This window comes from Hemitrygon akajei, chromosome 7 (genome assembly GCF_048418815.1).
Source record: "Hemitrygon akajei chromosome 7, sHemAka1.3, whole genome shotgun sequence".
In the NCBI taxonomy this organism is placed as follows: Eukaryota; Metazoa; Chordata; class Chondrichthyes; order Myliobatiformes; family Dasyatidae; genus Hemitrygon; species Hemitrygon akajei.
Window position 1 is genome coordinate 137,586,354 of NC_133130.1, and position 26,540 is coordinate 137,612,893.

Consider the following 26,540-nt stretch of genomic DNA (forward strand, 5'->3'; position numbering starts at 1 on the left):
AAGTCTTGTTGAGAAGACTGAATGCTCCTTCTGCCTTAGGCAATAATTTACATCAGCCTGTAAACCTTTAGGTTCTGATGCTTGAGACTCACCAGCACAATTATCTAATTATTAAGATCTTGATAGAATAATTTGCAAGGCTGTAAGGGAAGGGGGTAAAAACTGAGCGCTAGTGCAATAACGTTAGTTGTATTTCTTTCTCTATTGAATTTTTACATACTCATATCTAGCATCGTTAATTTTTAGATGATAGTGTAAGATGATCAGGAATAAATCAATCCTGGTTTTAAATATTTCCTTAGTGTTCATTCACTGAACTATAGAGTCAGCTAATGATCCAATTAGTCCCTCTTCCCTGTTTTTGCCCTGTAGCCCAAGAAATTGCAGATCCACTTTGAAATGTCTGATTAATGCTGTTTCCATCGCTCCAACAGGTTGACATTCTAAATCACTCTACATAATAGAAGTTCTTCCTGACATCTTCCCTTTGGTCAACCATGTTAAATCTGTTAACCTGTTAAACAAGGTCTTTGAACCATCAGCACTGTAAATAGTTACGGTTCTGTCTGTTCCTCTAAATAAGCCAGTCACTAAGTAAGCCAAATAAATCTGACGCATCCCCATCGACCCTTACCGATTTTTATCGATGCCCAATAGAAAGCATCCTGTCTGGATATACCACATCGGTATGTTGGTATGACAACAGTTCACCGAGACCACAAAACACTGCAAAGTTGTGGACACAGCTCAGCATGTCACAGAAACGAGCCTCCCCCCCATGGATCCTCTCTACACATCTCAGTGCCTCAGTAAAGCAGCCAGATTAATAAAGAACCCCAAATACCCTGGGCATTCTCTCTTTTCTACTCTCCCAACAGACAGAAAATATAAAAGTCTGAAAGCACAGGCCACCAGGCATCCATCCCTCTGTTATGACTGCTTAATGGTCCCCTAGTATGACAAGATGGACTCTTGACCTCACAATCTACCTCATTAAGATCTTGCACCTTATTGTCTTCCTGCACTGCACTTACTCTGTGGCTGTTGTGCCTTATACTGCATTCTGTTATTGATTTCGCTTGAGGTACCCCATTTCACGGTAATGATCTGACCTGCCGTATGCAGGAGAAGCTTTTCACTGTATCTCAGCAATAATAAACCAACTGCAATTCCAATTGCAACCTCTGTCAAATCTCCTCTCAACCTTCTTTGCCCCAACAGCAATCTTGATCTCAGTTTTACCTTGGAGCTGAAATGATTCTTACCCGGAGCTTCTCTTGTACATCTTTACTGCACCATCCTGCAAAACCTGAAGTGTGGTGGGCATTATAGGTCACAAAACTCCAGTTGTGACCTACCCAATCTTTGAGGCAGATGCATCACAGCGTCCCTGGCTTTTCCATTTTATTTATAAAAACCTATTTGAGCCAATCAGAATTGGAAGTGATTGTGAAAAAATATCCATATATGGCCAATTTTATACCATCCAGAAAATCCGATTTCCCACCACTTGCAAAATAACTCATTTACGTTACTTTTTAAAATATGTGTCAGTGTATGAATGCTCTTGCTTCCATGAAGAGACATGTGCTTATCTACCTCCCACGGCAGCATAGAGGGTAGTGTGATGCTATTCCAGCTCAGATTTCAAGAGTTCATTCGGCTCCATGGCATGTGTGAGCTTTCCCCGGGCGCTGCTGTTTGCTCCCACAGTCCAAAGGCGTACTGAATAGGTTATTTGTCGTTGTAAATTGTCCCGTGATTAGGTTACCATTAAATCGGGGTTGCAGAGGCAGAAGGGCCTACCGTGCACTGTATCGCTAAATAAAATAAATTCCCATTTTCAGAAATCCAACATTTCCAATAATGCATAATATTGACAATCGTTAAACGAGCAAAATATACCAAAATAAATTTCCTGAGTGGTACTAGCATTTTGAGGTGACATTTTGACTTGGTGATGTATTCGTAGCACAGGAACATCCTATCTCGTCCATGCCGAACCATTCTTCTGCCAGGTCCTATCAACCCACATCTGGACCATAGCCTCCCATGCCCCTCCCATCCATGTACCTACCAAAACCCCTCTTAAGTTTTGTAATCAAACCCACATCGGTCACTTCCGCTGGTGGCACGCCCCACCCTCTGAGTGAAGAATTTCCCCCACAGATTCCCCTTAAGTGTTTCATGTTAAATGGGTCCTGAAACTGGAGAGGGTTCAAAGGAAGTTCACAAAAACGATTTCAAGATTGAATGATTTGTCATATATAGGAAGATCATTTGATGGCTCTGGGCCTGTATTGAATGGAACTCAGCAGAATGTGAGGTGAACTTATTCGAACCTATTGAATGGTGAAAGGCCTTGATAGAGTGGATGAGAAGAGGATGTTTCCCATCGTGGGGGAGTCTAGGACCAGAGGACACAGACTCAGAATTGAATGGAGATGAGGGAGGAAATTCTTTAACCCAAAAGTGGTAAATCTGTGGAATTCTTTGGCAGCTGCGGAGGCCAAGGCTTTATGTATATTTAAGGCAGCGGTTGATAGATTCTTGACTGGCCAGGGCATGATAAGTAAGAAGGCAAGAGATGAGAGCTAAGAGGAAAATTGGATCAGCCATGATGAAACGGTGGAACTGACTCGATGGGCCAAATGGCCTAATTCCGCTCCTGTATCCTATAGTCTTATGGCCTTTCATCTTTAACCTGGGTCCTATTGTTCTAGTCTCACTCAGCCTCAGTGGAACGAACCTGCTTGCATTTACCCAATATACACTGTACATCTGATAATTTTGTATACACCTATCAAATCTTCCTTCATTCTCCTATGCTCCAGGGAATGAATTCCTAACGATTTCAATGCTTGTCTCAGTTCCTCAAGTCCCGGCAACACAGTTCAGATCTCCCCCTGAGGAAATCAGAATCAGGTTATTATCCCTGTCGTAAGATGCAAAATTTGTTGTTTTGTGGCAGCGGAGGAGTGCAAGACATAAAAATTACTAGTGCACAGGACAAATAATGTGGCATTCATGGGTGCATGGACCATTCAGAAGTTTGTTTGCAGAGGGAAAGTGCTTAACACTTTGAGTCTGGCTTTTCAGCCTCCTCCCTGATGGTAGTAATGATAAGAGGGCATGAATCAGATGGTGCGGGTCATTAACAATGGATGTCGCCTTCTTAAGGCACCAGCTCATGAATCTAATATTCCATGGTGAGGAGGCTTGTTGAAGAGTTGAAGACACAATTCAGCCAGATCTCAGGTGCAGTCCTGATGGAACACTGCACTGTCTGATATGCTGTCTTTTGTTAAATTGAGGCTTTAAATTGACCTACAAAGTCTCTAAGCATGTTAAAAAGAAGAGGAAATGGTTTTCTTCCTGTTTGCACTCAGTGGCTACTTAATTGTACACCTCCTCGTTAATGCAAATATCTAATCAGCCAATCATATGGCAGCCACTCCATGCATAAAAGCATGCAGACATGGTCAAGAAGTTCAGTTGCTGTTCAAACCAAACAGCAGAATGGAGAAAAGATATGATCTAAGTGACTTTGACTGTGGAACGATTTTTCTGGTGCCAGATGGGGTAGTTTGAGTACCATAGAAACTGAGACTTTCATGCACAACAGTCTCTAGAATTTACAGAGAAGGATGCAAAAGAAAAATATTCAGCGAGCGGCAATTCTGTGGGCAATAACACCTTGTTATTGGGAGAGGTCAGAGAAAAATGGCCGGGTTTGGTTCAAACTGCCAGGAAGGCGAGAGTAACTCAAATACAGTGTTGTGCAGAAGGGCATCTCTGAAAGCACAACACATTGAACCTTGAGGTGGATGGATTAAAGAAGACAATGAACATCCACTCAGTACTTAATAAAGCGGCCAATGAGTTTATGTTTGAAACTTCCACTTTCAAACAGATTATCTGATTATCATCCCATTATTGCGGGCAGTCTCGTGCTTCTGCATCTTGACACTTTTGCCAGTGGTAAATGCATCTTAGCAAAGCACTTATAAAGGTGTCTTGCATTTGAAAACATCCAAAACACAACCCACGCGCACCGAGCTTGTGTGTTGGCAATGACGTTGTAGGAAGCAGAGACCTGGTAACATTTCTGTTCTCTTGGCTCTTTTCATAGGGACCGCAGGGCTACCCAGGAGAGAAGGGGACTCGCGGAGAGAAAGGGGAGCAGGTAATTATTGATAGGCTGTTCTTTCTGTTTGATAGGATGGCTGCACACTGACTCCAGCCCACTTCAATACTTAGGAAAGTGAAAACATTATTATTGTTCTTCAGTTCACCAAATCTTCAACGTCCATCCTCTGCCACATCCTCATTCCTAAGCCCCCATACGCAGCTCGAGCCACAAAGGAAGCCAGGTCCTACAAATGATGTTGAAGCCCTTGGATTTATTTTTATGAATTTTTATTTCATGCTTACCAGCAGTTGACAGTAGTTCCATTCTCACACTGGCAAGATCGTCCCTTCATCTCGGGAGGGAGGGACTGTCACAAACAGAAAGCAAAGTTGTGCTTGTTTCTGCTTTTCCTTCCCGTGGCTGACATTGGGTAAGCCCGTAAATGTTGGTGTCAAGAATATCCACAGGCAAGTTCAGACTGTGAATATCAATGGACTATTCTACTATCAATGACATCACATAAGACCGTAAGAGAGAGGAGCAGAATCCTGCCATTCGGCCCATCGAGTCTGCTTCACCATTTCATCATGGCTGATCCATTCCCCTCTCAATCCCATTGTCCTGCCTTCTCCCCATAGCCTTTCATGCCCTGACTTATCAAGAACCTATCAACCTCTGTCTTAAATACACCTAATGACCTGACCTTCACAATTGCCTGTGGTAACTAATTCCACAGATTCACCACACTCTTTCTAAAGAAATTTCTCCTCAAATAAATGTCCTCTGGTTCCAGATTCTCCCACTATAGGAAGCATCCTCTCCACATCCACTCTGTCTAGGCCTTACAGTATTTGACAGGTTTCAATGAGGCTCCCCCCACCCCCCGTATTCTTCTAAATTCCAGTGAGTACAGGCTCATACCATCTATCACTCCTCATATGATAGCCCCTTCAATCCCGGAATCATTCCCGTGAACCTCTTCTGCACCCTCTCCAATGTCGCCTGACTGAGCGTCCCAAGCTGTGCATGTCAAGGCTGTGCCTCTCCTGCCCCAGAACAGTCTGCAACTGACACCCCCTCAAGCAAACATTCCTGCGGGCTCTGTGAGTAACTCTAAGGGAATGCCTGAAACTGCTTTTCATTACTGAATCAAAACTGCGCACGCTTTTGTCGGGATCAACTTTCTGCCTGTTTTTGCAAATAATGCAGAGCTGATTTATTTCAGGGCTTTAGGGGATGGCTGGGACCAGCTGGTGAGAAAGGAGCAAAAGGAGCCAAGGTATTGTATGATTGGATGATTTGGCACATCTTTTCTATAAAACTCATTGCCTTATTGTCCAAAACTTCTTTATTAACTCGTTGAAGAAAAGCCATTGGATTAGTCATAGTTAGCTGTCTAATTAACGTTAACTGAAAGAAGTTGTACCATTGCTAAATTCTGGCAGGCAAGTCTGAGGTAGATTTCCCATTCCCTCTGGAAGAGGTCTGATTGGACACTGGAGAGCAGCAGGTACAAAGGTGTTGGCTCTCTGATCCAGTGCTTGTGGTCTGATCAGACCACATGGTACCAAGCCTGATGCTGGGCTAATCGCTAACGCATCATTTCAAGACTGTCCCAAATAGATCCACAACAGACAAACTGCTTGACACGTTGCTGCACTTCCTGTCCTTTGTGGAAAAGTTCTTCCGCACATACATCTTGGACCACAAATCTGTCAGGGAGTGGTCAGCACAGAACATCCTGCAGTCACTGCAGGAGACGGACTCAATGGACACAGTGGGATTGGTTTCCTGAACAGACCGTCTAGACTGGCAGGCCTCACCGGCAGGCAACAAGACCATGTCTGGCTGGTGGCAAGAGGGTGAGTCAGATCCTGCCCGAGGGATAACTGTAGCGGGCAAGAGACAGTAACCTGCCTCTTTGCAGACTGTGAGCTTGCTTCGAGGGTGCGGAGAAAGAAGAAGGGGCTTGTGTCACGGTTCCTCCCGAACAGCTGCGTGGCAGAGGTCTCCCCGATCCCGGGGGCTGCTCCCAGGGACACACACGGAGACAAACATCGGGTGCTGCTGGCAGATCGTCAGCTCGGCGCAGGAAACTCTCTAGTCTGCCCGAGACCTGTTGATCTGCCAGCATGTCAAGATGTCCGTGGAGGAGTGCTGCCAGCTGTAGATGTACGTGCTGAGGGATGCACTGAAGCTAGGTGGAGCTACCACAAGGGCTCATTGAGGAAGGTCCACAGTGTAGGGTTCTTCACCTCCTGGAGAGGGAGGGGCTGAGTTGGGGAAGGAAGCCCCCCAATAATTATTGCAGCAATGAACCACCCCAGAGGGCCAAATGAGGCCTAGCAATGCCCAAGTGCAATAGAACAGGGAAACCTTGACTATGAACATAAAGAACAAAAAGCCATTGAACAACTTATTCGTGTAAATATTTTTATTATGAAGAAAGTTTATTTAGTTTAAAAAAAAGTAAGTGCAGGAATAGTGTGTCACAAGTTCCCTCTGACTGCAGTGTGACTCTTTTGGAAACGTAAAGCAGAAATAGTGATAACGAGAATAACTAAATGAAATCATTCCCTGAGTTCTTTCCGATTCACGTTCACAAAGCAGAGAAACGGGGCCTCAGCTTATGCCTCATTCTGAAGTCAGTGTCGAAATCCTTTCCCTGCCGCACTGTGGTGTCAGAGCTGCTTTCTGTGCACGTATCCTTGAAATGGAATTTGAGTTCACAATTACCAACGCCACACAAAAGGCTGAAGGAACTCAGCAGGCCGGGCAGCACCAGTGGAAGTGAGTAAACAGTTGGCATTTTAGGTCAAGATCCTTCATCTGGACTCCAGGCCTGAATTGTGAATCCACAATTTTCTGATTGGGAAGCACGTTGATTACCAGCAGATGCATTTTGAAATCTACTTTAATTATTAATGAGCGATGTGTTAATGGACTGAAAGCGGGCAGGGGAAATAAACATCTTACCGTCAGATTTGGGAGGTTGTGAGTAATGGCATATAGAAAGGGATGAGTGCTGGCCACAACTATTTATAGTCTATATTTATGACCTGGGAGAGGGAAGTAAATGCATCATGTCTCTGTTCACTGAGTGTCAGTGTGACACATAAGCAGAATGCAAAGTGACTTCAGAGAGATATGGGGAGACTAGGAGAGTGTTTCCGGACTTGGCACGTTCTGTGGAAAGATGTGAGCTCATGCACTTTGGTGAGAAAATGGTAAAGTGTAGAGTGTGAATTCAGAGGGGCTGAGATCTTTGTGAAGAATCCTGGAATTTAAACTGCAGGTATAGCAAGCAATTTGGCAGGCAGACTGTATTACAGAAGGATTCTGGAGTAAAGACACCTTAAATTAATTATTTCAGGCCCTGGTAATACCGCCCTTTAAATATTACAGACAGGTTGTTCTTCCTTCCTAAGGAATGATGTACTTATGATAGAGGAAAGGCAGCAAAGGCTAGCCAGATTGGTTCCTGGGATGGAGGTGAGGTCCTATGAGGAGAGGTCAGAGGGCTGAACCCATGTTCTCTAGACTATAGAAGAGTAAGAGGTGATCTCAGTGAAGCAAACAAGACCCTATGGGGCTTGAAGACTGGAGTCAGATGAGATACTTCCTCTGGCCAAGGTGTCTGAAGATGTGCCAGACTTACAAAGGGAGGGATCAGCTGTTCGGAACTGAGATGGGAATAAATTTCTTCTTCCGGAGGGTGAGGAACATCTGCAATTACATCCCAGAAGTCTGCAGAGGCTCAGTTGTGACTTTATTCAGAAGGAAATCAGTAGATTTTTGGATACTTGGGATAGTGCAGGGAAGAATGTCAAGTGAAAAATCAGCCGCAAATTCATGGATATAAATAGCACAGAAACAGTCCCTTTGGCCCAACTCATCCATGCTGACCAAGGGGCATTCCTGAATTAATCCCATTTGCCTGCATTGGACCCACATCTCATCCCCCCTAACCCTTTCCTCACCATGTATCTGCCCGGGTAACTTCTAAATATTGTAATTATATCCTCCTCTATTAGTTCCTCTTTCAACTCATTCCATATGTTCACCAACCCTCTGACAAAATGTTCCCTCTGTTCCTCTTTAAGTCTTTCCCATCATTCCTTAAACCTACATCTATTAGTTTTGCCTGTACTGGAAAAGGGACTGTGACCATTCACCTTATCTACGCTCCTCATCAATTCTATGTTCCTCTGTAAGGTCATGCCACATTCACTCCAGGGAATACGGTCCCAACCTATCCATTCTCTCCTTATAACTCAAAACCTTCGGACCTGCCAGCATCTGTGTGAACAGTTCCTGCACCCTCTCCAGCTTAATCACCTGATCCACGATCTTATTTAATAGCACAGTCATCACAAGAGCCTGAATGACATACAGCAGCTTCATTTCCTCAAGCATTCACCTTTTGACAACATGGTCTGCTTCAGAGTACTGTGTGGGAAATAGCATCACTTGATCTTCTATGCGAAGTGTTTCAGTTGCCCACTGGTTTCTCAATACAAAGTGAAAATGATTGCTGCCCCGTCCCACCCTGGTAACGTCCACTGTTAATCGTGATTGAATTCCTTGGCAACCATTCCCAGCCTGACACATCAAGCCCCAGAATGTGTATTGCATCTCCATTGGGAGTACTTCCATTTCGGTCTATGTGTTGTGTATTTTATATTCAGAGTTGGTAAAGAAATTTTTGTTGATACAAAAATGTTTATTCAATCGATGTGATTTTGGCTCCAAGGAAAATACAATTATAATGCATTAGCAGGCTCTGTTATGAAGTAGGACGATACTTAAAAGAGAAATGAGGCTGATTTAATGTAGGAGAGTTGGTCTGTTTGTATGAGCACTGAGCTTTGCCTCCAACATTTTGGAGTATGAAATGTTCTCATTTCCTGATAGCTTGATAGTAATGCCACTGCCCGTGGCTTCAGTCAGCTCCTGATACAGCACAGAACTGCCCCTTCTGGTCCTTTGAGCCGAGCCGCTCAGCAACACCCGATTTAACCCTAATCACAGGACCACTTACAGTGACCAACCGGTATGTCTTTGGACTGTGGGAGGAAACCAGAGCAGCTGGAGGAAACCCACACACTCAAGAGAAGGAACATACAAACTTGCTTACAGATGATGCTGGAACTGAACTCTGAACTCTGACACCCCAAGCTATAATAGCTTCGGGCTAACCTCTGCATTACCATGGTACCTGGTTTATCTCTGATTACTCTGGTCTCCACCCACATCCCAAGAACATGCGGGCTGACTTGAGTGAGGTGGGGCAGGAATGCGGGATTAATTTAAACTGGGGGGTTGACAGTCAGTGCAGGTTCAGGAAATATTCTACGCTGTATAACTCCATGACTCTATAGATACTGTCCTCAACCAGGGACTGACAGAGAGCAAACTGACAAAATTCATTTCTCTGAGCAAGTTTGTGGCAGCATGTTGTGTAACCATCAGTGAGATGGTGTAACCAACATGCCGTCTCTGCTTCTGTCTCCCTCCCATTGCACGCAGCTGGTCACCCGGGCTTCAGTGAGGGGACGTGCTTTCCATTTATGGAGCTGGTCACCATCTACTCCAAATCCAGGGCCGATCTGTGGAAACCATTGCAATCCACTCATAGCTGTCAAGAAGAAAAAGCCAGATTTCAACCAGTGTAGTGAGGACGTCTACTCAAACCATTAAGAGTCTGGACCACAGGAGAAGGCTCCAGATTAGCAACATCTATTCATCTGGGTGATTCATGTCATAATGTGGTGTTAACCTACTTGTGGTCATGGCTTTGTCATCTATGAACTTTTGCCTCGAGCTTCAGACACTAACTGCTCTGCCCCTTTAATGTGCTTGGTCACTGTACAGCATCTTGATTTACTCTCCTTATCCAGGACCTGCTGGCTTCAGGCGTTGACATCTGTGGTACCCAAGGCTTTCACAAGGAGCTTTATTATGCGTGCTGTCAAAGTGTCTCCTGGAGTTTATTGGAGTTTAGTGCTCCACTGTAAATATATTCCTGAGTCCTCGTAAACAAGTTGTTCAATCAGTTTGCACACATCTTAACAAAAGATCCTGCTGAAGAAAATATTGAAGCACATCATGCTTAAAACCTTTATAACTTTATGGAAATTCAAACAAATCTTATATTGGACAATGTATGATTTTTCTTTCAGCCATTTTCCTGTCTCTTTTGACTGTGGATTCTTCCAATCTGCTGGTCCATTCCATTCCATGTGTAGTCCATGCAGAGAGTATAATCTGTGCATTACTGTTTGGTTGCCATTGTATGTGGGGATTATTCATTTTGTTTTCTGTGACAGGGTAACCAAGGTGAGACTGGACTTCCTGGGCCTTTTGGGGTTCCTGTAAGTAATCTGATCTGCTTGTTTTTTTTTTTGTTGCCTGTACACAATGGTAGTAATGCCTCATGTTAATAACTATTGGTAACTCTTCCCATCCTAATCATTAGAAACAGGATCAAGTTTATTATCAGTGACCATATGTCATGAAATTAGCCGGACAGTGGTGTAATGGTATCCTCACCGGAGGCAGGCGGTCTCAGGTTCAAATCCAGCTGGCTCCTTGCACGCTTTCCAACCGTGCTGGGTTGAGCGTTCAGCTGACAACTTGGCCTTGTAAAAAAAAAGGAGACAAAATTGCTAAAGAAACGACAAGATTGCCGCCCGATGCACCACAAGGCACGGAGCGGAACTCAAAAAAGAAAAAACTCATGAAATTTGTTGTTTTATGGCAACAGTACAGTGAAAAGTATAAAAATATCTATAGATTACAGAAATAAATGGTGCAAAAGGCTAATAATGAGTTCTGCTAGGAAATCTGATGGCAGAGGGGAAGAAGCTGCTCTTAAAACAGCTAGAATGAGTATTCAGGCTCCCTGGTCGTAATAACAAGAAGAGGGCATGTCTCAGATGGTGAGAGTCTTTTGTGATAAATATTGCCTTCTTGAGGTACCACCTCTTGAAGATGTCCTCGATGGTGGAGTAGTTTGTGCCTTTGGTGGAGCTGTTTGAGTCTACAACGTACTACAGCTTCTTGAGGTCCTGTGCATTGGAAACTCCATACCAGGCAGTGATGCAATCATCTACTGCTGTGATTGATGGTATGTCATGCCCTCTGTGTTTAATTCATAATTTACAAAGCGCTCACAGTATTTATTTTGCAGCTGGCCTAGATTTTTAGTAGGTTCTGAACAAGATTCAATCTTTTCTTGTTTGGCATCAGTTTCCTTCACAAAGGACGAGTATTATTTCATAATGCAACGCTGTATGAGTTCATCAAAAGCCTTGTCATATCTAGTGTGATTGGCAGTGCCAGCAGAGCAGAGAGCTTTGTGTGTGGTTAGCTGTGCAGAGGCCATTCTATTAGGCATAATGCTTTGGGTATTGTGTGCAATAGAATATTGCAGTGGAAGTTCCCGGCCTCAAGCACACATTAGCTCATCGCCCCTCACCAAGACGTTATCGGAGGCATCGGACAATTTTTAGCCTGGCATTTTCTCTGCTTTTTTCCCTAAGTGTTCCTTTGCAAAACTGACCGCTCCTGACAGCCGAGGGAATGATCCAAGACGACATGGTATTTTTGCCTCCCTCTCAAAGTTTGTTTCAGTCTCTTATGTTCAGCTGGTCACTGCAGCCGGTGTGCAGGGGCCAAGACCCCCAATTTCCCCCCATTCCCTGTAAAACAGCATGGTGGTTCCTTTTATACTGCACTCCCACCAACTCCACCTCTATCCATGCATGACACTTGTAATTCCCTTCGACATTAGTACTGCTAAATTAATTGAATTCTTTCAACTCCTCATTATTCAAAACCACTTTGTTTTATCTAGTGCTGGGTTGTTCATAACATTGGGCATCCAGAATGAATACCCCTTCTGAGGAACATACTGCACAAGCTTATTAAAGATGTTCATTAGTAATAAAGTACACTTTGACTTATGAGCACATTTCCTACTTGGTGCCTCCTGTTACGGATCATGCTGATGATTCCTGAACAAATGGAAATAAATATTGATATTTCCTTTATTTTTTAAAAAGGATAATTAAACCACGAGCACTATATGCAGATCGAACATTCATCCTAGGCATCTATTAGATGCATTCAGTGTATAATTGATGAATTGGAGTACTGGGAAACAGTTTCATAAATAACAAAGTTTTGAGAGTATTGTAATTAATATCAGTGGAAATTTACCAAGAATAGCACTGTCGCCTTTGTAACCTGAATACAAGGAAGACGAAGAAAGTTATATTTAACACACTGCATAAATAACATGTTCTGCCAATTTCTGACAATTTGGTTTCAAGTACATTGTTGGGAAAACAGTAACTAAAAAGGGAAGTGATGCTATGTTAGTCTGCTTGTGTGTCGGGGACGCATCATTTCGGGTTTCAGTGGTGAAGATGTATTTGTGCCGTAAGTGACTGTGTGGAGTTCCTGATTGATTGTACAATGTAGCCTCACACCAGAGCTCGTTCCCTGAGCTCTACACGTATTCAAGTGTTTTGTGAAGGGTGCGTTTTCCAGTGGAATTTGTTGATCAATTAGCTTTCCCTGTTCCGGGGACATGCATAGATAGGCATTTGTTGTGCAGAGAGGGATGAAGGTGGGCTGGAAGCAAGTTAATGTGCAGTTGTGATTGGCATAGATAGATAGATACTTTCTCAATCCCAAAGGAAATGGCAGTGTCACAGGAGCGTTACAAGGGCACAGATATAAACGTTAGAGGATAAGAAGAAAGAATAAAAAATAAGTTACCACAAACGGTCTCAGAGGAGGGGGGTCATCACTTCCCCGGCTATAGGATGACTCATTATAGAGCCTAATAGCCGAGGGCGAGAATGAACTCATATAGCGCTCTTTGGAGCAGCCCAGTTGTCTTAGGATATTACTAAAAGTGCTCCTCTGTTCAGCCAAGGTGGCATGCAGAGGGTGAGAAATATTGTCCAGTTGCCAGGATTTTACGTAGGGTCCTTTGTTCTACCACGGCCTCTGGTGTGTCCAGTTTGATTTCTATAACAGAGCCAGCCTTTCTAATCAGTTTATTGAGCTTGTTGGCATCACCCGTACTGATGCCATTGCCCCAGCACACCACCACATAGAAGATTGTACTGTGAACAACAGACTGGTAGAACATGTGAAGGAGAGGCCTGCATACTCCAAAGGACCTCTCTATGTGGTCTTGATGTTCAGAGACGGCTTAATTTGGACTTGTTGTTTCTTCTTCTAGTGTGCAAATGTTTTACTGACGTAAGAAATGGGAAATAAATCTTAAAATCCCCATAGTGCACCCAGATTTGGGACAGATCTCTGTAGACCAGCCAACCTTGTGGCTTTTCTGAGTTTATATTACAAGCCTGCACTTTATGAACTGAATTGAAAGTAACCAAATCTTTATTCCCCTCAGACTGTGACTGCCATCTATCGGCTTGGTGGTAATCGGAGATTAGGTTGCAGCTTTCCCCATACATCAGCTCATTTACTGTTCAGAGTCAGGTTTATTTACCACAGGTACCCAGAAATATACGATGACTTGTGTCATTTGCATTGACAACCGACACATCTCGCACTAGTGTTGCCACATATTCCAGCGCCAACATGGCATCCCCACGATGCTCCCCAGAGCACAACAAACAACACAAGTGGTGCATGCAAGCTCGATTTCAATGGTTAAGAGATGTTCGGATGAGTACATGGATGGTAGAGTACGGAGGGCTATGGTCCCGGAGCAGGTCAATGGGATTAGGCAGCTTAAATGGTTTTAGCATGGACTAGATGGGCTGAAGGGCCTGATTCAGTGCTGTACTCCTCTAAGACAACAACAACAGCAAAACAAGCCCCTTTCCACCCAGTCACACCAACAATCCTCCAACTCCAGGACAGGCCTCCAGTCTCAGTCTCCAAGCTATGGCCATCAAGTTTCAACCTCCGGGCTCTGATTGACCAGCATTGTTCATCAATATAGAGTCACAGAATACTTCACGTGGAGTGGAAATAGGTCCTATTTCATCATATCAAGTGACTGGAGTTCACTACGATCTGAGATACTCTCTTGTTTTTATCTATCAGAATCTCACCCGTTCTGCCACAGTTATTCAGCCATCCATTCATTGAGTACCATTAATATTAAAATATTTTGAACTAAACATCATAAACCAGTGAGTTGTTTGTTATGTTTTCCCTCTTGCTATGAAACAGTGACACCTCTTTTTCCCTTATCAGGGAGAGAGAGAGCCTGTGGTATGTCGAATACCAGGTGAACGAGTAATCTTTAGGGTACTGCAAGTCTGAGTCTTTGCTGTTGCCTTGCTGCACGCTTGTGTGCTCGGTGGAGGGTGCTGATGCTTTTTTTTTGCTGGTAGGAGGGGGGATCGTTGCTTTGCTGCTGCTTACACATGGGGGGTTGGGGGGCTTTGGGGTTCTAACATTTAACTGTCATTCATTCTTTGGGGCACTCCTCTGTTTTTAGTGGATGGTTGCGAAGAAAAAGCATTTCAGGATGTATATCCTATACATTTCTCTGGCATTAAATGTACCTTTAAAACCTTTGAAATGTCCAATTCATTGCCGGGATTTTCAACTATTTTCTTTTTCCATAAAGATCACTTTGGTACATCTTTATTTGCACTCAGCTGCTGAATTTCTTTGGGAAAATCATTCTATAAAATTGCTGAATTAGCACGTCAAGCACAAAGTCCATAATTCGCTTTCTGCGTCTTCTATACTTGCAACCTGCAAATGCACGTGGCCTCACAGACGTGCAATGTGTGTCAGTGCATCTTGGTTAGAGTTGTAGCCCTTGTTGTGACTGTCAATGAAAGCCACTGGAGAGAGACACAGCTGGTGGTATAAAATTATGTATTTGGTGCACACAAGCTGACAGGATTTGGAGTCACTCTGGAGAGAGGCTCCCTGACCCAACATCACATGACATTTTTATATGCTAAAGATCAAAGGTAACAGCAGGACAATTTTTACAGTTATGGTGCATTCACAGTGCTTCCTTTGAAATCCACATACTGTAATTTTCAAACACCTAGACCTTCAAACCAGCATTCATGCAGATGCAGACATCTCGGGTCAATGGGGTGTTTTCTGGTCTGCAATCGACCCCAGTCTGCAGTTCTGGGAAGACCATGGTTCTGAGCTGCATTTTAAGTTCAATCTACAATCCACATTCAGGTTGCTGTTGAATCTAATATTTGATATATTCCATAACCCCAGATACGCCCTCATGACATACTGTGCCTCCAAATGTTGCACTCTTCGCTGCACCTTTATATATCCCCCAACTACAGATGGCAGGCCCTCTTTCCCTGAATGACACTCCAAAATTCTCTCCCACACAACCCTTCTTTCACATTATAGCCTCCAGAGGGAACGGAAGAAATGCCCTTTGAGTGCATAAACCATGCAAGGCCTGTTCTACTGCCTAAATTGCACTTGATGCACAAAGCAGCAGAGCTTTGACTGTAGTTCTGTGCATAACTACCGGTAGTTGTCTCTGGCCCATGGTTTTATGATGTGCCTTTTGTATATTTTCCTTGAATCCCTCAGCCTCCATATATCTTTTGTATAAACAAATCCCACGAATCTCACTATTACGACCAAGTGTTTAGAACATAACATAGACCATCATTGCAGTAGCTGACTTTGGGAAAATCTACCTTTTTTTTAATGTACCTCTCCAGACATTGTGGAGTACAGCAGTAAGGTGCCGACATTTGCAGGAAACCAAGATGAGCGGCAGTACAAGTAATGCAGAGGATTTCCCTGAAGTACCGTAAGCTATTGGCAGGCTTGTAAAGTAAGATTGAAATGACAAATTATACTGAATACTGCACAATGTGAAATTGTTTAGAAACAAGAAATAGTTCCCTTATTCCTTGGTAATTCTTTTATAGAGTATTAAATATGCAGTTCCTCAGAGTATGAATTCAGCAAATTTGGTTTGTGAAAAAAGTATATACACATTACAACCAAATTATTAGAGCAATAGAGAAGGGAGTAAAGCTGAACAATGATCTGCCTCAGTTGTACTTCACATTGTAAGTATAGTTCTGGTAGCAATTGAAACACTGAATTACATGCAGAATAGAATCACCTTAATGGTCCCAAAATTGAGGAGGTGCAAAGCTAAGGGATGATAGAGTAGGCTGTAATGCTTTATTTCTGCTTAAGTAAAACTATCTCACATGCTCTCCACTTGGCTTTGGAACACCCGGTCAATAGCAAAACACCTGTCAGGCTGTTGTTTAGCAATTACAGCTTGGTATTCAATGCCATCATCTTCTCAGTATTAATTCCCTAGCTGTTAAACCTGGACCTCTGTCCCTCCCTCTGGAAATGGATACTTGGCTTTCTCACTTGACCACAGTCAGTAAAGATTGGTGATAACATTTCCTCCTCACCGACAATCAACACGGGCGCACCTCAAAGATGGGTGCACAGAGCACTGTTCTACTCCCTCTACGCTCATGACTGTGTGGCTAGGCACATCTCAAAAGGCGTCCTTTTAAATTTGCATTTGACACCAACTGAATCATCCAAAAGTGGCAAGAAAGATGGGACAGAGAGGGGAAAGGGAGGCGTTTATATCAAATACAAAAGAGTGTTACAGGTACTAGGGTAGGCAGTGGATACAGAAGAGAGGAAACTGTGTGGACCAGCTTAAGGCTGGGGCACTGTGCACTAAACAAAACATTGAAAATGATAGGGAAACACCAGACAGGTTTGTGTGAGGAATGTAAGGAAGAGGAGTCAGTGCAACATGTAATTCTGAATTGCAGGAAGTATGGGATACAGAGAGAGATGATGAGAATTAATCTAAGGGAATTGGGAGTGCAGGAATTCACATTAAAAGGGTTACTGGACATGGGTGAGAGGGCACAGGTTAGGGTACTTTTAGCTTTCTTAAGGGATACAGGGATTTTTTTTTATAGGATATGATGGATAAGCAGGAATAGGTTACTAGGATGGCCAAAGAAGGAAGGATAAAGTGTAGATTAGGGTACGAGTGTGTGTGTGAATGGGTGAAGGGATTTAGAGTGTGAGTCTATCATCTGATCCACACTCCGGAGCAGAAGGTGTTGGTAATACACCATTAAGCTGTGTGCCAACCACCAAAAAACAAAAAGAAGAAGAAGGTGACACCAATAGTTGTTGATAAAATATCAGATGACAAAGAGGAGGTGTAGGGGAGTGAGATAGTTCAGCTGATTAAGTGGGGTCACGATAACAACTTCACACTCAGCGTCAACAAGACCAAAGAATAGATTGTGGACTTCAGGAAAGGGTAGTCTGGAGAACACACACCAACCTCTCACTGAGGAGACAGCGACGGGAAAGGTGAGCAGCTTTAAGTTCCTGAGTGTTAACATCTCCAAGAATCTGTCCTGGGGCCAGCACGTTGATGCAATCACGAAGAAGGAACAGCAGAGGCTCTACTTCATTGTGAGCTTGAGGGGATTTGGTACGTCACAAAGACTTGAAAAGTTCTACAGATGTAGAATTTTCTCTCTTCTCATTACTACCATCAGGAAGGAGGTAGAGGAGACTAAAGACTCACTCTCAGCAATTAAAGAACAGCTTCTTCCTCTCTGCCATCAAATTTCTGAACTGTCCATGAACCCTCGCTATTCAATTTTCTTTACACTGTTCATTTATTTTTAATTTATAGACATTTTAGGTCTTTGCACTGTATTGCAAATGTTGCAAATAACAAATGTTGCATCATATGTCAATTATAAGCTTGATTCTGATTCTGGAAACGAATGTGATAGACATCTTTAAAATTGGGGTGAGGGGGTTTGATGGCACTTGTAGACAAGTCTTTTCAGATACATGTAGAACTTGAACAAGACAACCGGAGATCTAAGATGAAAGCAGGCCATGGCAGAAACATTTTGCAGGTCAGGCAGCATTTGTCGCAAGAGAAATTGTAAATGTTTCAGTTACAGGACATTCCATCTGAATAAATGACTTTCTTGATCTTTCAATGAAAGCAAAACAAAAACTGCAGTTACTTAAAATCTCCCTTGGCGATTCCGTTTATTGGAGTGACAAAGTGAAAGATCTGCTTGTATGTTCTGATGTTGATACTGTGTCAATTAATCGATTCATTCAACGTGTATGTAATCACTTGGATAACAGATTTCCTGACGATGAGTTAAGAAAATGGTGAGCTTTTGACCCTGTTGCTATTGTAAATGCAACCAATTTTGAATTTGGATGACTGATAAAAACATACTCAGCTACTATTACAAACTACGACAAGAGCATTGCCTCAACAATAATGCAGTAATACTGTGTTTCAAACTTGTCTGTCTGGAGAAAGTTAAGGTTGGTTCAATTAAGACGTTCACTGATATGTTGACCTACATGCTTAGAAATGAAGAATCTGAAGAACTGACGATTCTTGTTGACATCGTTAGAACATTTCAAGCTTCTAGTGCTGACTGCGAACATGGATTCAGTCTTATGAATTCAATCAAATGTAAATCCAGAAACAAACTAAAAGTGGAACATTTGGATGGGCTAATAAGGATTAAGGCGTATCTTTAATCTGGAATTAATCTGTGCAGTGTTTAAAGACAAAGGATTTGTAATGAAGAGATGAGAAAAAGTTTATGAAATGTGAAAGATTTTCTTTGTGGTACTGTATTTCATTGTATCTTTCAATTAATAAATACCCTCGACCATCAGGCTCTGTAATGAGTCAACCTATAGCCAGGGAAGTGAGACTGTTTAAGGTAACTTATTTTTTATTCTTTTTTATTTCTTCTCTAATTGTATATCTGTGCACTTGTAAAGCTACTGTGACGCTGTAATTCCCTTCGGGATCGATAAAATATCTATCTACCTATATATCTTAAATAATAAATAAATAAATAATGATTATCAAGAACATGAGTTGTAGAGTCCTTGTGGTGAGTGCATAGGTTGTGGAGTAATTTCATTGTTGGGGTGAGTGAAGTTGTGTGAAGCTATGTTCTCTGGTTTAAGAGCCCAATGGCTGAGGGAATTAACTGTTTCTGAATTTGGTGGCATGGAACCTAAGGCTCCTGTACCTCCTTTCTGATGGCTGTAGTGAGAAGAAAGCATGGTCTGGATCCTGGGGGGTCCTTGATGATAGATGCTGCTCTTCCTGTGACGTGTGCTCAATGGTGGGGAGGGTGTTTTTTTCTCTCTCTTTTTGTGTTTGCACATTGTTGTCTTTCGCGCACTGGTTGTTTGTCTGTCTTTGTTGTGTGCAGTTTTCCAATGTATTTACTACGAACTGCAAGAAAAATGAATCTGAGGGTAGTATAGGGTGACATATACGTACTATGATCAAAAACTTACTGTGGACTTTGAGGTCCACATAAACTGCTTATCCTCCCTCAGCGATGACTCAGTGTTCCTTGCAGTTGTGTTATTACCTTAATTACCAGTCGTTTCTGACAAAGTTAAGACTGGTCCAATTAGGACTGTGCACCACAGAAAACATGTAGAATTTATCCACATAAATTTACCTAATAAAGTTATCCACATAAGGTTACCTGCTGCTTGCTTTTGCCCTTCACAGCAGCTCAAGAGGCTGGTTTCCCATAGATATTGAGTGAGAGTTACCTATCCACGGCAATCACTCTTCAGTGCATCGTCGCTAATGAAGGCTGTAGTTATCGTACTTCAAACAATGAAGTGGCCTGCAACACTTGAAAGTTGTTTTGTGTGACTGAATCCCTTCCGACAGATCCGTGAAATTGGCTACTTCAGCAAGCGTTGATCACATTGTGCGTTGTGTTGATTTCAGGGTATGACGGGTTTGAGAGGAATTCCGGGTGCCCCAGGACCCAGAGGCCCTCTGGTGAGTATCAGATTTATAGAAGCCCTTTCTGGTATCTCCCAAGATTTGGTTATACTTAATTTTATTTGAGGTCATAAATGAACATGATTCTGATAATATTATTTGGGATTTAATGACACAATGGCCTTTCCTTAATGGAAGGAATGCTTTACTGATCCAAATCTGAAGTTTGATTTCGTCTCAGCTTTGAGTCATTTGGTTGTGGATTGTTGGATCTGCAGATGATATTAGCCAGAAACTTCCTTGGAAGTCAAGAATGCGTTGTATATAAACAGCCATTCATTAAGAGTTCACATCAAAGAAATACCAGTAACCAATTACCTGTAAGATTCAAAGGTAGAAGACACAAAGAACAAGGAAGTTGAGTTCACCTTATACGATTATTAGCTCAAACTTGACAAATAAGGAAAATCCTTGTTCAAAGTACATTTATTATCGAAATATGTATATGTTATGCAACCTTGAGATTTGTCTCCTAACAGGCCTCTACGAAACAAGGACACCTAGCAAATAACATAGATATGTATATAAAAAGAAGAGTGTCTAACACCCAATATGCAGTGAGAAAATAGCGTCATGCAAGCAGTAACCTCAAGCTTTTCTGAACTGAAGTCCACAAGGAGAGTCTCACAGATCAGCACAGATCCAAGTGAACATTGTGGAGCAACAATCTGAAGTGGCCCGTACCTCGCCTCGGGCCCCGATACTCTGACCTTTTCGATCGTCCTGTGCTTAACTTTCCGCCCGAACATTGAATTTTGTCACTTCGAGCAGCAATCTGAACCATCGGCCTTGACACCATGACTTTTTCAATCCGACCTGGAATTTTAATCTCCATCCAAACAACAGGTTCTGCCACTTAGATACGCCAGATTGGCCTGTGAATCTCTGTCCGAACATTGTGGTCAGTTTCTCTGGCTCAGCCTGTGCCTGACCTTTAATGCTCTTCCACACTCACGCGAATGGGCCCGCCACCTTCCCTTGCCTCGGTTCTGCCACATTGAACTGCCTCCAAGTCCAAAGGGAAGTTAATAGTCTATTACTAGTGATGATCGTTTGCCAGAAAAAGTGTGATTAACAAAGTATTTAGTTGCTATCCTTGTTTTGTCAGCCACCAGCCAGAAGTCACTGAGGTTCACCAGCACCACCTTAAACTGGACTGCCGAAGAGATAGTTTAATTTAAAGTGTGACACAGACAAAGAAACTACAAAAAATACAGAACCAGCAAATACTATAAATTACTGAAAATCCACTCAACATTTCCAGACAAACAGATGATTAGACAAACTGTAAGCAAGCATAAAGAAAGTTAAACTGCAATAAAAATGATAATGTAGGCCCTAATCCAACAGGATCTAGGCTTCATTCCAGAGTTTTGAGCTGAAAATCTCCTCAATACCATGTGGCAACAGAAGATGATAATCGGCAGTCCTGTAGTATTATTATTGATTATGCAGTGGAACTCTTATCGGTGCTAATCTGATCACTTGGAAAGATCTCCTTTACATCGCCTGACTGTCTAGCTCATTCCATCGCCGTTACTGCCTGTCCTTGCTGTTACTGTAGGTATGAAGGTTGGCAGATCAGGCCAGTGCAGTCCTTCACCTGAATGCCACAAACCACTGGCGTACTGTCCATTAGCACATTCGTCGACCAGCCACTGGGAGCTGGAGCTTCCGACCTCCGCAACAGCAAGCAGCCACCTCTCCCGTCAACTCAGGCTCCGCTGGAGGGATTTCATTCCACCTGGGTGAGGGGCCCATGGGTAAGGTTAGATCCCGGCAACGGATCAGACACCTGGCAGAGTGTCAGGGACACAGAGTGAGAAACGGCAAAGGATTGAAAGCAGATAATTGTTGTCTTGGTTACATGTTTTATTTAAACCACTCTGCTCTTCATTGTTAACACCTGTCAAAAAGATTTATTTGAAATGAAAGCAGTGTGGGGCAATGAAAGCCTGAGTTTTTTTCTGCTATCTTCAGTGGTAAGTGCATGCTCAATGACTGTATATAGGCACACGTAAATTATATCCAGTGTGAAAGTCAAGAAATCATTTTCTTGTGTACATCCCATGACAAAATGATAAAGTACTATACCAGCGCTGTTATGAATGTGTTATGCAAACTGGGAAGTTTGAAATTGCTGCATTGATCTGATATTAGTTAGATTCTAAAAGTTATGCTCTGTCACTCCCTGTTTCAAATAAAGTGTATTGTATTGAAAAATTGGTTACAATGAAAGTGACCAAATTGTTCTTATCCTTAGCTTAAAGTTTGATGTTTTAACTTCAGTTCCATTGTCACACAAGCTTACACACAACTCTAATCTCGATAACTAGATCAGTAACTGTTTAAATATTGGAATCAGCTTGATTGCTCTCAGAATCCACATCACTCCTAGAATCCTCTCCAATTTGTTCAAAGTATACAGTTGATCTTTCCTTTCAATGCTGCTGTTTTATCAAAAGAGCACTTCCACACACTTCTCAGTCACAACAGTGACTATGACCAAAATTTTATTTATTTTTATTTTATTTTATTGACACACAGTGCAGACAGAATAGGCCCTTCCGGCCCATTCATGGGACAAGTTATAGTGACTAATTAACCTAGCACTCTGCACGCCTTTGGACTGTGGGAGGAAATTGGAGCACCCAGAGGAAACCCACGCGGTCACGGGAAGAACGTAAAGCTCTTTACAAGCAGTGGTGGGAATTGCTAGGTCGAGGTTCATGACCTAAGCTTTGTTTTCACCCAAGATGGTCCGTTACTTCAGCTGAGCGAGACTCACTGGGAAAACCACATGATGCCAGTGTGCATGCAGTGCCCAGTGGTCGAGGAGAAACAATGAATAGTTCACCAAAGCACCTACGGGACCTCATTTGATCTCAGCCCCCAGTTATCACTAATGAATCCCTACTGCAGACTCACAGCTTGTGCCTAGCCCACTTCAGAGGGACTTAGTCTTGGGAACATCTGTGAATCCCAGCAACATTGGATGTTTAGTGTATATCTGTGTTTCCTAGGAACTACAAGGCACTAAATCATCCCTTACAATTCCCAAACCCTGACAGTTCCTTCTTCCCAGTGGGTGACCGAGCTGGACTGTATATTTTCAGTCTTGAGTCTTCAGGTGTCATTCCCTGCAGTCCTACAGAGGCATGATAATTCACACTGCCCTCCGTGATTTAGTCACAAGATCTAGTGTTTTCTAGCACAGCTGAGTGTGTTTAGGTAATAAGTCCTAATGGTCGATTTAATTTTTATTTGTTTTACAGGGGGAGTTTGGATTAATTGGACCACCTGGACTTCCAGGGTTTATGGTACGTATTATACAGATCAAGATAATAAAATAGTACAGAGTGTCATTTATGTGTCAGACTAGTAAATCTGGTTTATATTCGGTGTGAGTTTTATAACCTAGTACCAATGCGCTTATTACTTTGGTTTCTCAAAGGTATGTTGTCTATAAACTCAGATGAATGGATGGCGTACCAGTTTAAAGAATTGAGTATCTCAGTGTCTGAACTTTCTCGGCAGGGTGAGGCAGGAGTCCCTGGGCCAAAGGGTGTGGCGGGTGTGAAGGGCTCTGAGGTGAGCAAATGCTACAGTAATGACTGAATGCACTGATTTTGTTGAATTGAGAGAAGATTTGAAGTGGAGCCCCAACCCATCAAAGGAGTGAGGGGTTTTTATTGTAATTATTATTAATGTTTTAATTAATTTGCATAGTTAATGTGGTATGAATGATTACATTAATGTACATTTGTGTTATATTTAACTCTTTAACACTAACAACACCATGACATTATTTTAAATTTAATTTTATTAATCTTTTAATATTTTATCGCCGTTGTTTTGAAATGCCTGTGATGGTCAGAAGAAGACCTTCAGGGTGAGTCTATGCAACACACGCACACACACAAAGTGCTGGAGGAACTCAGCAAGTCAGGCAGTATCTCTGGAGGAAAATAAAGTCCACGTTTTCAGGCGAAGACTCTTCATCAAGACGAGTGCAGAAGACAGAATAAGATTGTGGGGGGGCAGGGAGGAGTACAAGCTGGTAGGTGAGACTAGGGTGAGCGGGGAAGGTGGTGGGTGCGCAAGGGTAGATGAAGTAACAAGCCAGGAGTTATTTTGAGGAGGTAAAGGGCTGAAAAAGAGGGAATCTATTCGGAGAGGACAGCGAACCGTTGAAGAAAGAGAAGAGTGGAACCGTAGGAGAAGAGAAGGTGTGGGAGTCCTGCCAGTTGGAATGGGAAAAGAAAGAAGAAGGAAGGTTGGGAGAAGTTATCGGATGTTAGAAAAGTCATGCCATCAGAGTTGGAGGACACCCAAGCAGGATATAAGGTTTTGCTCCTCAAACCTGACTCTGGCCTCATCATAGTAGTAACGGATTCCCTGCATTGATGCTCACTAACTTGCTGACTTCCTCCAGCATTTTGCGTGCGTCCTTGGGATTTCCAGCATCTGCAGAATCGTTTGTGTTCGGGGCAGACCTAATTCACTGCTGGGGGCTCCATCTCAGGGAGGATCTCTGCAGCAAGCTCAGCAAGTGTCGAAGCTAAACTCAGCTGGGAAGGTCAAGTCCTGTCACAAGCAAGTATGAGCCATGGGCTGGGTCAACTACCATCCACCCCAGTGTCTGAGGCTAAACCGATTTGGACAGGGGATACAATTTATGACCTTCAGATTAGTTGAGGACTGCAAACACATGAAGCAACCCTGAAAAATGCCATATGGATTCAAAGAGGATCCCACTGTCAGCTTAATGCAACTTCCATTTGTTGGTTATTGGTGTACATTGTGGGAAAAGGTAGCGAAAATATCCAATGCTCTACTGTAGAGATGTTCTGATCTTTTATTTGTAAAATCGTGCACAAGGCTAATGTAATAATTTTCTTGCAACATCTGTGTTCTTCTGCACAGCCTTGAGTAATCTCATGCCATCTACTCTGCTCTTCTGTCCCTGGTCTGACACTTGGCTACTGAACTCCTGTCATCTGGAAGACCTTTCCTGTTCCCTCAGTCTCGCCTTCATTGACTTTCAAAACTCTTCTCATTCATCTGCCTCTTACACCATCTCCTTTCATCCTCCCACTATTGTCCACTCTCTCCCACTCCCCAGCACTCCACCAGACCTTTATCAACCTCCCTCCCACATCTCACCCTATCTCCACATATCACCAGTTGGATCCAACTGTTTAATTTTAATTAACACACGCAAAATGCTGGTGGAACACAGCAGGCCAGGCAGCATCTATAGGAAGAAGAATTGTCATTTTCTTTACGATTTAACAATTAATTATCTGCTTGTATTTTAAGTAACCTTTATATACAATATGCCTCTAGTGGCTATACAAAGTACATTTCTGACTGAAAAATTCTCTGTACTTCAATAAGTGAATAAATGTTCTCTCATTGGTTAATTTTACTGCACTACTGAATAAGTACTTTCTAATTGGTTTATCCTTATCTATAGATTTGAATGGAATTTTCCTTATCCTCGGGTATAAAAGTAGTTGTTTTATGCTAGGCACCATCTTTGGCTTCTGCCTTTTTCAAGTAGTAGACTCCAGTCACTGTTCTGATTCTGTTCTCTTTGTTCTATCAACTCTTAATAAAATGATTGTGAAACAACAAGTTTTATGCCTCATTCCCAACTCATAAAAGTACCTTGGATTTAAAACCGGAAACCAACACATCCTTCTTTTTGCAGGCTACCCCTCCAGCACTATGGCATTCCATCCCACTATCTCCACTAATCCCTCGCACGACCATTTTCCATTTTCCTTTTGTACCCCAGCCTGCTGCTCACACCTCCACCTCTGTCTCTCACCCTCGCATAGATAGGATGAATGTACTCAGTCATTTTCCCAGGGCTGGAGAACCAGGATCTAGAGGGAATAGGTTTAAAGTGAGAGGGATAAGATTTAATGAGAACCTGAGGGTCAACTTTTTCACCCAGATGCTGGTGTGTATATGCGATGAGCTCCCAGAGGATTTGGTTCAAACATGTGCTGTCGCTTCAACAATATTTAAAAGAAATCTGGACTAGTACACAGATAAGAAAGGTTTAGAGAGATGCGGGTCAAACGCAGACAAATGGAACTAGCTTAGATGGGATTTTTGGATGAGTTGGACCATCCACGTGAATGACTCTGCAACTCTATGACTCCTCCACTCCTTCTCAATCACCCTGTCCTCCTGCCACGTTGTGCCTTCTCATCCTGACCTCCTCCTTGTTCTGTTTTCTTCCAAACCCCACTCAGTGTGGACATTTACACAGCCAGGCCTGCCAGGATTAGGTCACCTTTACCCTGAGATTAGTATGCCTTTGATGATGTGTCAGTCTGTGGGTGCCAGTGGTTGCACTTGAACTCAAGCAGGTGGACTTTGAGGAGGCATTCATGCTTTTTCCTTCCATTCCCCACAGGGTGAGTTGGGGTTACCAGGACTACGTGGTCCTAGAGGTCCTCAGGTACAGTAACTGTTAACTATTACCAACCTGCTGAAGATATAACTGCTTAA

At 42.8% G+C, this 26,540-nt stretch overlaps 1 protein-coding gene across 1 annotated transcript in view; it reads left to right on the top strand.

The window, feature by feature from the left end:
• LOC140730960 (uncharacterized) overlaps positions 1-26,540 on the top strand; it is a 405,020-nt gene that overhangs the window by 222,674 nt on the left and 155,806 nt on the right. Inside the window, exons 13-19 of the mRNA XM_073052071.1 lie at positions 4,133-4,186; positions 5,358-5,411; positions 10,462-10,506; positions 19,956-20,009; positions 23,288-23,332; positions 23,550-23,603; positions 26,446-26,490. Of these exons, the coding sequence (XP_072908172.1) occupies positions 4,133-4,186; positions 5,358-5,411; positions 10,462-10,506; positions 19,956-20,009; positions 23,288-23,332; positions 23,550-23,603; positions 26,446-26,490 (351 nt within the window). The remainder of the gene's footprint in view (positions 1-4,132; positions 4,187-5,357; positions 5,412-10,461; positions 10,507-19,955; positions 20,010-23,287; positions 23,333-23,549; positions 23,604-26,445; positions 26,491-26,540) is intronic.